At 36.0% G+C, this 14,568-nt stretch overlaps 1 protein-coding gene across 1 annotated transcript in view; it reads right to left on the bottom strand.

Annotated features, from left to right (window-relative positions):
- Positions 1-14,568, bottom strand: part of PLOD2 (procollagen-lysine,2-oxoglutarate 5-dioxygenase 2) — an 81,600-nt gene that overhangs the window by 12,497 nt on the left and 54,535 nt on the right. Inside the window, 6 exon segments of the mRNA XM_032802211.2 lie at positions 1,131-1,139; positions 1,759-1,861; positions 3,067-3,208; positions 4,434-4,559; positions 6,618-6,722; positions 14,419-14,540. Of these exon segments, the coding sequence (XP_032658102.1) occupies positions 1,131-1,139; positions 1,759-1,861; positions 3,067-3,208; positions 4,434-4,559; positions 6,618-6,722; positions 14,419-14,540 (607 nt within the window).

The raw sequence follows: 14,568 nt of genomic DNA, 5'->3' as shown, positions 1-14,568 counted from the left end.
CACACACACACACACGTTTTAACTATCTCTGGGCTTGTTTTTTAAGGAAATCTTTAAACTTTCACGGGACTGTTTTTGATCACAGCCTGTATTACTGATTCCTAAATATGTATTTTTACTATGAGCCACGTTAAAAATGACACATTTGGTATCATTTGTTTTCTAATCAAATTAAGGCAACAAATGTTTTGTAATGGTGCAAATATTCAGTTGGAAAAGAAAAACAAAATTTAATATTTTGTTTTTTTCTTCAGTAAGCCTAGAAAGACCATATATTAAAATGTTCAAAGCTCTTGAAATACCTGTTTTCAAACAGAACTCTCTCATACAAATTAAACTGACAAAGTCTGGGGCTGGGGATTCTATCTGAAATAAATGAACCATTAGAGAAAAGATTTAAGTACTGTCAGAACATCAAACATGCAAGTTCTGCACTGCTTCAGAACGTTTACTGTTAAGTAATCCTTTCAGTGAATTGACCTGAAATAAAAATATATCTGAAAACACAATGCATGTTAGAATTATGAGGAGAAATAAAGAATATCTCAGTGAGATAAACACCAGAAATTAAATGTGCTGCTATATTGCTTCATAACTAAAAGCTAGGATATTAACGGGGCTCTCTTGATCAGAATTAGCAGCAGAAAATGTTTTTGTTTAAAAGAAATTGGTTTTTGTTTTTTTTTTAGTTTAACTGTTTCAGACCCAACTCCTATTTTACAAAGTTTTCCCCATTTTAGATTTGCGTAACACTGAGCCATTCCCACTTGTTTGCTTGTATCTGGACCTCAGTTTTAGGACTGAAAGTGTTAAATTGCCAGCATGGTTAAATGTGCTAAACATGTGCTCAGTTCTTGGCTCTTATCAACACACTAAATAGCTGCAGAAGGGAAAATAAGGAGGGTCTGGCAAAAGAGGCTAATCAATGCTTATCACAACACTTTCCTACACAATATACCCTGGGCCCGATTCACCACGTTGTTGCTCCAGTTTTATTCGGTGCAACTCTAATTTCAATAGAGTTACGTCAGCATAAATATGGAGAAACAAATGTCAATCAAGGCCTTGGAGGGGTAAACAAATTTATTCTGGCTTTAGAACGATTGTGTATTTTTGAAATGAGGAAATACTGCTAGTATCTCTAGAACCAGAAGGAACTTTTTAAGTGCATCCACTACCCATGCGATTGTAACACACTATTCATGCTTGCTTCCTTTTCCTGAAACATGACATTGATGTAATGGACACGTTGAGACAGTTCTGCAGCCCTTTTCACATGTGGAGCTAGCAATAGGGAATAAGCACTGCAACATTTTGCCCAATGACTGCACAAACACAAGCTATAGCAAAACTGAACAAAGACTTTACAAATAAGACAGGCCAGAGAAACTTTGCACTTCATCTTTTTTGGTGATTTTGAGTAGTATTCAGAGAGATTTTGGATCGTTTAACCAATTTTATTGCACTAATATTGCCAATAATTAAGCTGTAATGGCCTAAATCCTCAAAAAATGAGTAGCGACACTGGTTGTCTTGGTTTTTGGGTGCCCAAATTCAGACATCTGAAAAGGAACTTGATTTTCAGAGCACTAAGAGCCCTCACTGTGAAAAATCAAGGTTCCTTAAGATGTCTTGGTTGGGCCCCCAACATCAGCAGTTGCTTTTGAAAAATGTAACTTAAGACTAAAGAGAAAGATACAGCAACATTTTACAAGTAAGTGGAGAGAGCAGAAGGATTTTCCTGTGACAGAATGATACTGCGTATTAGTGAAAACTAATGAATAAAAAAAAGCAACACCTTTGGGGGTCTGAGCATATGGAAGGTTTCCGAAGAAGGGGAGCCTTTTTCCCTTTGTAAACTCTAAAATGAAGGAGAAGCATCACATCAGTCGACTGATACGTGGTCTCTCTCTCTCTTTGTCAGAGATGTATGAGGTTTTAGGTTTCCACAGTTACATTAGGTAAATAACAGCCTTCAGTCAAAAGCTGATATTCCAAAATAGTTTTTACGGGCAGCATGCATCTCCAAGCAAAGCTCCTATGTACGTGTTAAAGCTGTATCCACCAGCCCCTTCTTATCTGCTGCAATACAAAAACAAGCACGTACCAGATGGTCTCATAGCACAGGCTGAGAAAGAGAAAGAGAAGGCAATTCTCTGACGAGCCACAGAGTCAGATTAGTTTAACACGAGCACATGGTAAGCACATATTGCAATAACTGCTGCTTAGAAGGTTGAAAACAAGAGTGTGTTGATTGGGCTGTTCTCTAGAATGAGTACAAACAAATGAAATCATGCCTTGTTATGGAGGGAATAAAAAAATTTATACTTGCCAACTTTTTCTTGTTCAATTCAGCAAGTTTTTTTTTCCAATGCTACACTGTCTGGAAATAGCTGTAGTTTACCTCTTATTTGTTTCTGTTCTGAAACTAGTGTAAATATCAGTACAAATATGGTTTTGCATATTTATACTCCTAATATAAATCAGTCTTCATATTACTGACAGCATAATACAAATAGCAGTAAATAGTATAACACCCTTTAATAAGAGTATCACCATTCTGAAAACGGCTTAAAATAAAATTTGTATATTGACAGCTTCAATCATCAACTTTAAGTATTCTCATTTAAATACAAAAAAGTGTTCCACCTAACTTGTTTTAAGTTCCAAATTGTGTAGATTAAGGATATTTCAAGAGAAATGGAGATACTCATTGACAGCTTATATATTAACAAGGTGGCCACTGAGTCCACCTTCATGTTAAACAGTTGCGACAACAAGCAAAGTAATTTACAGCACCTATGAATTTTAACTGTATTTAAATAGAAAGCAATGTGCTGTCAGTGCACCAGTCCACTGGTCCGGACCAAAGCCACACGCTTTCATTATATTCTTTTCAATTATTTAAAAAAACTTGCAAAAATGCCAGTATCCCACAAAAAATTGGCTAGTACTTTTAATAAGAAGTGAACACAATTCAAGATTACATACATATACATGTAGCAAGCACATTAAAAAACCCTGCATGTGCTATTTAAAAGCAAGTCATCCATCCATCCACCTTACCATTTCCCTGGCATTCCTGCAGAGTGCCATATCAGGATCCAACTTATCACGGACAAAATAGTTTCTCTCTCTCATCTCTGATCTGAGAGTCTGTCCTTTAATTAAGTATACATTAGCCATATAAGGGATATTCCAGACTCCTCTGTGAAAGAAGTCCAGGGGAAAAGATTTAAGACTATGAAAACTGGAATGTGTTGCATATTTTACAATCTGAACATTATTTACTGAAAAGACCAGGCAAAGTTCAAGACAATGATGTAAGGTTCTCAAGACAGCTGAAAAACTACAGCTGGACTTGAAGGGAGTATAAGCAGTAATACAAATTCCATGAGCTTTTATCATGAAGAAACTAATTCCACCAAATTCTCTAAAGTGGGTTTTAAATATATAAACCCGTCCTTTTTCAGACTAGGTCAAGGCTATCAACGAAATTCCTTTATATTATAGCATTAAGCTACTCAGTGAGATTTTATGTTAGTTTAAACACTCAACCGTAGCTTCTCATAGACCAACTGACCTCTTTACACTGCTACCAGTGAATGCAACAGGCTCCAAGTTTAATTCAGTTGAGCCAATATCAACAAATAGGCCTCTCCATAGGAAAATGGACTACTCTAAGTTTTCTGTTTCCCAGAGGCAGATCTATAAAATCAGTACATAGCCATAAAGCAGTATCAAACCAACAAGACTTTTTTGAATTGTCAGAGCCAAGTAAAGGAGCATTGGAACACATGAGAATCAGGCCTCAAGTAGTTTAAAGTACATTCATTTGGGGGAAAAGTTACTGTATCTGAAATCAAAGTATTTCTCATCTGCTTGGACTTTAGTCTAACATTTCTGGGCTGTTCTAAGGATGGAAAGCAGACAGCATATAATGGAACAAATACTGCTGTTCCAAAAGTGGTTATTAATTGTAATTTCAGCTGCTGATTAAATACTGTGCTTGTCCAGAAAGATGGGAAAAGACTTTACTTGTTACACATTTGATGAAGTGTCACTAGATTATTTTTTGGCATAAATTCACAGGGGCAAATTAACAGTATAACTCCTTCAGTTTTTGCAGTTAATTACAGTTCATTTTCATAGCATAATCATATTCAGTACTGATGACCACCACTTATTAAATGTGTGTGTTGTGATAGTACCTAGGCCCTCACTGTGCTGGGCATTGTGTCTTTCTATTCCAGGTTGCAGAAACAGAAAGTAATCCCAGATTATTGAAGAAATTCAATGTAACCGACATTAACTGTTCAGAAATTCTCTCTCTTTTCATGGAAAATACAAGTATTTGCTGGCCAAGGAAAGAATGTGTCACTAACTACTGTACAATGACATCTGGTGTTAGTGATTATCTTAAGGTAACTTACACTCTGTTTCCTTGGACAATATCCACATAATCTTCGGAGCGAGCATAATAGCCATCAGGGCTTAAAGCACCCCAAAAGTTGGACCATAACTTCCCATGGCGAGTTACAAGTGGAGCAATTATCTTTCTGTAAAAAGAAAATATTCAATAAGAAAATAAACATGAACTTTGATTCTGCTAGCATTACAACAGATGTAAGGCTGCATGTGAACGTCTGCTGGGTATCGATGGTGCCTCCCACTTCTGCATTTTGACAGAGCATCAGAATTGAAGGACCATCAAATCATCAAATCTAGAAGCAGCCATTCTACATTTGAGCTGATGGGAAATATTTTCCATTTTAACTGCCAGTTTCCAAACCTCCAGCCACCCAAAGGTGAGAGCAACAGACAGGAATTCAGCTGCCATGCCCAAGATCCCTATAAATCATGGAGTTTTCAGGCAGAGGAAAATACTCTTGTCCTCGTTCTGCAGGCAGAAGTAGCAGAAATGGTCACCCTTTAACTAAGCTTGGCTAAGGATTTGTAGCAGAGGCAACAACAACAAAAAGTCGAGGACTTTGATTATGGAAATTATTCCAAATGGAAAAGTAACACAGCAGACATTGAAAACAGAGGTGAGAAGGAAAATGTGAGGTGGCTAGAAATGGTAGCAAAATAAATGGAACTTCTTTTATAAGTGCTGTCCCATGTAGGCCTGTTTATGAAACTTGTGCTACTTCTGTCTGCAGCATACAGGGTTCTACACCTCTCTTTTACAAAAACAAGTGATTTCAGCAAAGAAATATAATCAAAATATATGCCTTTATCTACAACTCAGTCCTTGTCATTAGGTAAATGCAAGTTTTCAACATATACTGATGAAATGAATACTCTGCCTCTTTGTCTGACCCACCTGAAAAGCCTGGCATTACCACTTAGGGCCAAATCCTTCCTATTCTACTCACATGGGAATTTGTGGATTTTCATGAGTAAAGCAAGCAAGATTTTGCCCTAAGGTAGGGAAAAAAATCAAATATGAGCTGTGAATAGTAGTCAATATTGGATCTTTTCCGGAAATTGTGAAAAGCTAACAAGTTTTATTCCTATTAGAATCAGATGTCAAAGTTTAGTTTGTCTTGTATCTTTGAGAAATTATTTAACAATGAATGAGAAACAGCTCATAAGAGCAAAACCAATAATGTTCTATCATCTCCAAGAATAAATCTCTCTTTTAAAAACTCCAAATACTAAGACTGAAACAAGTGGGCTTTTTTTAATGCCTGAATTGTACAATTTCTGATCAATCAGTCTTAGAAATCCCACTTCATGTAATAGAAAGCAATGACACCATACAGCTGCCTTCAGAATAACTTAGATTCTTGGATGCTCAGATTGGGAATTGCTGTTTGCGCATATTCTTCTATGCAAAACATTTTGCAAATGGTTAGCTCCCATGCTTAGTATAAAGAGTGATAATCAGTATATCTTTGTGGTCAACATGGACTAGATTCACAAGGGGACTTTCCTAAAATTCCTAAATTTCAGAATTAGGCCTCATTAGGATACACAAAACCTCCATCTAGTTGCTGCTGAACCCTGTAGGTGCCGAAACTTGCTTGACATCTATGTTTTTGTAGTAAAAGTTGCCTGGGTGCCTATGTTTTTGCCTCTGTACATGCACACTGCATCCTCATTCTGGGCATGCAGATGCTTAGGCCCCACAGTGATTCCTCCACCTAACTGGCCTGCAGGGCCCAATCCAGTCAGCATGCTCAGGTCATCTACCCTTTTCACTTCAACATTTTCAAGTGAGAAAGTGTTTCCATTAACCAAATAATTAGGTCTGATTATCCCCCCCACCTCTAGAACTCAGCATTCGTTTAAAGCGGGTTTTGTTGTTGCCGCCTTTTAAAAAACAAAAACAAAAACAAAAAAAAAAACAAATAAGAAGCCAAGATTAATTACAGAGTTAAAAATGTTTGCCATTCAAATGGCTTAGTGGTCTATTGGCAGCACAGTTTGCAGTAACATGATCACCTGATGCTTCCTCAAGTAGAGTGGAATGCTGATAAGCTCCAGAGGGAATTGTGCCAAACTTCTCTTACAATAATACAATACCATAGAAGGGACAAGGGATCCTGCAGAGTACTTCCAGACTAGGAAAAATGAAGATCCTCAGTCTGTAAAACAAAGATATACTGAACCTGTTTTGCTCTATCAGAAGTCTTAAAGTCTTCGGGTTTGTCAGCACAACATCCGCATCTATGCTGAAGTAATAGTCACATGCTTTATTCTGGCGACAAAGATCCCTGCAAAGAGAGAAAGCAGCACTTAGCACAATCAGTACATCCTTATGTGATGTTACAAATAAGTTTATGTGAAAAACTCAAGCACGTTTAATAAATACTTGATAAAACTTTTCCAACTTAGGTGCCTAAAATCACGTACTTAAATCCACATTTGGATGCTTAAATAAAAGGGGTCTAATTTTTTATTCTGGTGCTGAGTAATCTCCAGCTTCTGTTGTTTTCAGTGAGAATTGCAAGCGCTCAATATCTCTGAAAATCTCCAGTTTTCCTTTAGGTGACTAAATATGGATTTAGGTACTGAAGTTTGGGCAGAGTTTATTTCAGTCTATTCATTTTCTCTCTCCAAAGCTTTGTAACTCCACCACAAAATTCATTTGGCTTTGTTATTAGAAAATAAAGCCTCAGCTAAATAGCATAGGGATTTTTCTTTTAACCAACATCTGAAAATAATCCATATAGATTGTTTTAAATGATATGCTACTTAAAATAAAAAAAAGTAGCAGCTTTAGGTTCATTTTTGAGCAGACATAATTGGAAAAACTAATTAAGTCTCATTAAATAAAATTTTGCAGGCAATTTGTGGGACTTCAACTTTATTTTTACAAAATAAATTGCCAAAGTATTCTGTTAAAACTGGCTCTTTGTGTCTTGTTTTAAGAATCCTTCTTACTGTATTCAAATATATTCATCTAAATGACAAGCTATTAGACATTTGAAGAGCTTCCAAGTTAACAGATACCCAAGGTACTAGTGATCTATTTGGAAGCTTTCAGAAATATTATATTACCCTAAATATAAGGGAATTCATTTGTAACAAAGTTACAAGAATATTTTTAACCAACAAAAAACCCCACAAGAATCTTTCAAAATTAAGGCAGCGGTTTGGATTTCCTGACCTTAGTCTGAATCCTTTTGTTTTTTTAATTCCTTCCTTTCATTCTCACTACAATATGACAGGCTGGATCATTAGGGTAGAGATTCTCAATTAAGAGTTTCCTGCATTTCTGGAATTTTTGTACGAAACATGGATCTTACCTATGCACTTGTAAACACCACCAACAAAACTTCTAGAGAATTTTATAGCTTTGGATTATACATAACATGGAGTTATAAAATTTCTCAGTACTAAGAAAGGAAATTTGCTCATAATAATGAAATTCATATTTACTTTTCTGAGACTTTCATCACAGCCTAGTAGCTTTCTCTAGGAAATACAAATAATCTTTGATAGTCTTTCTGCTTCAGAACATTACATTTTGATAATAGCTTCGTATTTAAGGACACAGATATGCTACGATAACACATGACCTTACTCCTTAATTCAAGTAGGAGATAAGGATAGCAGTGACATCTAGGCTGCTTGCTTTTCAGAGATGCTTGACACCTCTAAAATTAAGTCATATACTTTTTAGCTTAAACTCCTCAGGGAGAACTTCATTTCCCTGGCCTCAGTACATTTGCTTAGAGATTTATCTTAGTAGTATAAATGTGAAAGTTGAAAAGATTTTTTTTTGTAAACAAGTTCAAGAATTTGTTTTAAAGCAGCGATGAGAAGTGGTCAATAGGAGAAGACAAAGATTCTAAGAGGATTAAACTACTGTTTAACTCTGCTTGTGAAACACTGGTTTATCTTAGAAAAAGGAAAAAAGTCACTGTTCTCTTGTGAACAAAACCTTCCACTGAGACCACGTGATCTTGAAATATGCTAGTCCTAACCCACAGTAACTTGTTGGGAAGAGACATAATCTGTTCAATTTCCTCTAGCAAACAGCCATTTAAAATGTCTATCAGCATGATTTGTATTCGAAATTGAGGCAGTCTATCATTTTCTGTCCTTCATAGTTTGGAAAGAGAATGGCAATCCTGGAATAGATGACAGAACACCTTAGGACATATTCAGACTTCTCTTCACGAATACTGCAGTTTGAGAAACACCTTAAAAATGGTGTCTAGTGATAATAAGATGACAACATTCACCTCTCTGTGCAACTTATGAAGGACAAAAATTAACCATCAGTACTACTGGCCATTTGGTGATTGTGAATTAACCAGTGCATTATATAAAATTTAGTAATTCCTGCTCAGTAATTCCTGCTTAATTGAATACATGGGGTGACTTTTCCATAAGATAATAATAACATAGTTTCAACCATGCCATAGTTGTGTCACCTAGAACTACACTTAGCAATTTCTGAATATCCTTAGTGAAATCTTTTGACTCCTTCAGAATAGTATATATCAACACTTCTGTCCCAGTAGAGGTAAACATATCTAACCACACAATGAATAAAGGCTAACTTTTATTTACGAAATCAAGCCTGAGGAGCAGAACTACTATAGTAGCTCTACTACATCCTGAAAAGCTACTAATGCCTGTAAAAATTCCCTGAAATGGAGAGGGGGAAGTGGGGAATCATCCAATAACAAGATTCTAGGGATTGATAATCCTATAAGGAATGGAAACAAATTACTTCTTACATTTGTTATAGCCTGAACATATTCATCGTAATCTCTAGAGTTTTCTGTTATACCAAAATCTACAACAGCTGGTTAAATCTGGTCTCCAAATTGCACAGGTGGCTACATCCAAGTTCACAGTTGAACTGGAAAGTGGGAAAAAATGACAGTAAAATATCACACGTTCCTTGAAGACAAGGTTTTTTAAAAAATGAACAAATTCCAAGAGATGTGCATACATAGGCAGAGTGCTCAGATGACTTTACATCTTCCTTCCTTCCACTCTTATTTTGCTTCTACAATTGGTGCAAAGAATGTCATTTTGTGTTCCTGATACAGATTACATTCTGGAATTATATCAAAAGCCACTGCCATCAATGCACTGATCATACACAGCTTCAGGTCTTTTCAAGGACAGCTAACACTGCCACTCAGTTGTCACAATATCCAAAAGGTAAGTATACAATTGAGTTGGAAAGCAACTCAAACTTATCCCAAATAAGACATAGGAGGTAATAGGGGGGAACAATCATTTTAGGGATCTAACTCGGAAATTTGCCTCAACAGATGTTGAGCTTATCTGGCCTCCAGCCTTCATGGTTCTGACCTCCAGTCTCCATGGTTGTGGGAGTCCTACTGGACTCATTGATCCAGAACACTCAGATTGCAACATCTTCCACCTTTTCTGGCTAAGTAACTGTGTTCCATGATTATATCAACTCCATGTTAAATTTCTGCAATTGATTGTACCTAGTGATGAAAATGGAAGTCAAATGGACACTACAGATAGACTATCACATGGTGGACTGCCCCTTAAATGTTATTAAAAAAAAATTAAGAACACATAACAGTGATGTCCATGCTCTGGATCCTCATAAAACTAGATGAAACTCTCACCCTTGGTTCTGATAATGGGCACAATGGAAAGCAGTGGGGGAAGGGAGAGGAATGTAAACCAAATGAGTCAGGCTGGTTAAACTAAGGAGAAGAAGAGAGTAACGTTCCTGGAGGAACTGTTACGTAATTCTTAATTTTGTACCAGGGGTCAAATAATGGGCACACTAGAAGAATATGGATAGAAAAATGAAAATCTACCCCATTTAATGAATGTGCTGTGCCAAAAGATTGCCAAAAGCAAAAACAGGAAAGTCACAGGACTCCGTCATAAGTTTTATTTCTTAGAATGGCCGGTAGGACTCATGCATACCCTTTCTCAGGATATTCTTCATAGTGATAAAAGACAAGTAGATAGTAATATACTACATAATGGATTTGATATAGCCCATGAGTTTATGGATAAAGTTAAGCACATTGGGTTTATTTCTCAAAAAGCTTGTATATAGAAGTATGAGTGGTCCATTTGTATGGAACTCTGGCATGTGTACACAACCAATGTTTACTGCTGCTAAGGGAAAATAAAATACTTAAACAGAAAATAGACTGACTAGAAAATAAATCCAAAATTAAGATGTCAGGAACTGAAAATAATCATTCAGCAGTCAAGAATTTTGTGGAATATTGATTGGTGGATTATTTCTATTTGCTCAAACACATATTCCACACAAGAAATCTGTTTAAGACAATGGGCCAAATTCAGAGATGAGTCTAAGAGAGAGTCCAAGAGAAGCAAAGCAGTAAAAGCAACTTACAAAAGGAGGTGTGTAAATATCAATTGATATAAACACATCTTCTGGACACCTCAGTATCTGTAATACCACTTTAAATCACTTGAATTTGGCCCCCAAACCCTCAGATTTTTAACTGTGTGAGCATTGCTTGAGCTATACAATTAAAAGGTGAAAAGTCAGATCTCTGAAGAGTTGCTCTTTTCATTGCATTCACATTGGAATACCAAACGGAATGGAATAAAGTTATTCTGAATTCCAGATAGAGAAAAAAGGGCTGAGAGTAAGCAGCAGATATAACCCATAGGGAATGTGTGTCACAAATCTAACCCAAAAGTTTAGTTTGATTTATCAGAGAAAAGCAAACATACATTTTTCAGATGTCCCAGGGAATCAGATTAATTTCAGAAGGGAGTGGAAACAGACCTTGAGGATAGAAGAATATCTAGCTGAACCTGAAATTGACTTAGAATTGATTTTAGGTTGAACTAAGGTGCTCTGTCAATTTATATTTGAATTACTCACTTTAAAATTCCTACTTTTAATAGCTATCATTTGAGCACAATGCAGTTTTCTGTGTTGGCTTATATATGATTATTTACGCTTTCCCTTTATGGTACACATCCCCTGCAGGACAGAGACTGTTAGCAAGGGCATGTCAGAGGAGAAACATGAGCCAAATTATATTTGTATTGTGGTGGAAATAAGTATCCAGTGTGATGTATCACAGTGTGATTATACTCTTATCTTACAAAGGGGAATTTGATAGAATGCTATGCAACACAAACAGGTAGCTTTTTGGGGCTCTTTGCTGTTTTTAATACTCTGGTGAATGGCTAGTTTATAACCACCACTCCTACCATCCATTTAAATTATTTATAATCTGCTGGATCAAAGAGTTTTAGGGGCTTTTGTATGTAGTTCTGCTTTCTGTTACATTATGCTACTGTAAGCTTCATGAGAGGAGGCAGATCTCTAAGCTCTGCAACTGAGATCTGGAGTTTAGTGTTATAACAGGATATAAGCTTATTATTGAAGATAGCACTGCCCTTTTACACTTGTAAAATAATATAAATGGGGGAGGGTGGAAGATCCTCTAGAGCTGCACATACAATAAACCAGTTCAAAAGTTTTCAAGTGCAGTATGTAATTGTGGAGGAAAAGCAGACACTTATTTCTTTTTTCAAACTTCCAACCTCAAAAGAGCAGCACAGAGTAGACTTCATGATCCTCTCTTCACTCATAAGGGTAGGGTCAACCTAAAGATGGATGAAGGAATAAATCTACGGGAAATCAAAACTAAGGTTCCAGGGATTACTGGTATTTCTTAAGTGATGATTAGACCATTAATTCAAAAGAACTTAAATGGGGATAGAGGAAGATAGTTGATCTAACAATAGCTTGGAGCCCTGTATGATGCAGTACACATTTTTATATGACCATATATTACACATACAAATTTAACCTCTTACATTGGGAAACATATGTTTAGTGGCAATGAAATATTTCTGAAACGTTTCTTGGTATAACTACCTAGGCATGCAGAGAAAAGGCAAAGAATATACAGGGCTGTCAGAAAAAGATGCAGGACAAATATGTAAATACACAAAGGCCAAAGTCAGCCCTGACATTGGGCATGCAACTCTTCATGCCTAACCAAGCAGCACCAGGGATGCATTTGGCCTATAGATGCAATAAAAGACACCACTGATATCTTCAGTTATATCTAACAGGCTCCAATAAGCCAAAGAGGGGAATGTAGTCCATTGGCCATCACCACTAGTAAGGGGGGGTTGCCAGCAGACAGGAAGTGTTTATATATCTAACTATTTAGCAGTTGATTCTTACTTCCAAACTCTTGATTGTTTAACCTGTGGTTTAACTGCGCTTCTGGAGTTGTGTTATTCTATTCTGAAACTTTTAATTGGTTTTATAGTTAGGGTCCTTTTCTTAATTATTACTATGCCTCCAAGGTAATAAAAGACCCCAAGGAATACACAGCAGCAGGTAAGATTGCCAGAAACACATTGGTAATATGGAAGTTCCCTTTAGGGGACAGAAAATATCCCTTTAAGTGATGTTTAGACCATTAAGTCAAAAGAACTTAAACATGGATAAAGATAACATCCACTGGAAGTTTAAATCAACAATTCTCAATATCAAACGAACAACAGCTAGGCGCCCTGTATGATTCAGTCCCTCTCCCCTAAGTACTGTTTTGCAATGTCCTGAGAATAATCACGATTGGAATTTCTCATCAGAAGTACCAGGAAATACAGTTTTAGAAGCCATTAAAAACATGGAAGCAGACGTAAAGTTGGAAGTAGCTAAATATACATTTAGAACAAAACATGGGGAAAAGGCTAAGAAATCTGTTAACCGTTAGTATGTGATGTAATTCTACACAACCCAGAAAAAATAATAGCACTAAGGCCCTCCCTAATACAAATAATTTAAAATGAAAGAAAATGTATTATAAATGAAAATGAAAGTAACTGTAAACGCACTGAGTAGGAATGTATATATTTGGTATTAGAGAAATAAAATGGATTACTGAGCAGTTTGATCTGTCATTTAACATGGTCTCTGTAGAGAGAATTTGAAATCTCACCGTTACCTAGAGAGAATAGTCCAAAGCCATAAAATACAGATCAAAGCTCAGGTTCCAGACTACACCCACTTATATAGCTTGGGGGATGTTCAGAATGGATCTGAACTAATGAAATACAAATTAATGAAATAGGAGCCAGATGCAAAATCTGGGTCTGGGTTCAATTTCTGAACCCCACGCTACTCCAAAGATGCAGAAAGAGAAAATTATGGTGTGTTCATATCCAGATTTCCTCCTACTTCTACACTAAATTTAATTTAATTTTACTATAACCAACAAGATCAAAGATGTTGAGTACAAGAATGCATAGAGTTAATGCATCTTTGAACGCAAGCTGTATTTTTTTCCTCAACATCATTCTATACTAACTTTGTTTTAGGTCTTGAGCATACGTGCATCCCTGAAAATAGTAGCCGAAACATTGATTTCTGAAAAAAAGTATTTTATCTATTTAAACTTGAAATAACATCCACACATCTTGTAGTGTAATGTAGTATAAAAATTAAATAGTATTTTATGTTGCATCATTTACTTTGTTTGCATAGCATGCTTCTTTTTAAAAGCATAAATTTAGATTTGGACAGATTTCATTGCTCATCATATATGCTCAGAAATATGTTCATGTTCCTGCCAGATATACTTCATGAATAATCCACAACATCTGTTCCAGTTCTACATAATCTATTATTCCCTATATTCTTAAAGCCTTCATCTGGAGTCCAAATGATAGATCATTTAAACAAAATTAAATCCAAGTCAACAAGAAATGCCTACACAAATGAAGAACAGCTTTTTATATTAAGAACAAATAATGGTATACATAATGAGGACACATCATAAAACATTCAATATTACACTGTGTGTCTAAATAGAGTTTGTTATTCCATGAAAATCTTTGTTTTAGTGTCTATTTACCCTCTACTGAAAATGTATAATCTAACTTAACGTTAGTATACAATTTAAAAAAAAAAAAAAAAAAAAGACATATAAAAACAGAATTTACATTCCCATGTTCCTGGCTTCTGCCTGACTCAGGTTCTCCTCTGGTCCAACAATTTTTATACTTCTGATAGCCTTCTTGGCTTTCTCCCAAAATTTCTTGATGTGCTTTTCATGATAAACCTCCTGTAAGCATGTTAACATAATTCAGAGT

Source organism: Chelonoidis abingdonii, chromosome 8 (assembly GCF_003597395.2).
Source record: "Chelonoidis abingdonii isolate Lonesome George chromosome 8, CheloAbing_2.0, whole genome shotgun sequence".
In the NCBI taxonomy this organism is placed as follows: domain Eukaryota; kingdom Metazoa; phylum Chordata; order Testudines; family Testudinidae; genus Chelonoidis; species Chelonoidis abingdonii.
The sequence above is the reverse complement of the archived record's forward strand: the minus strand, read 5'-3'. Positions and strand labels throughout refer to the sequence as shown.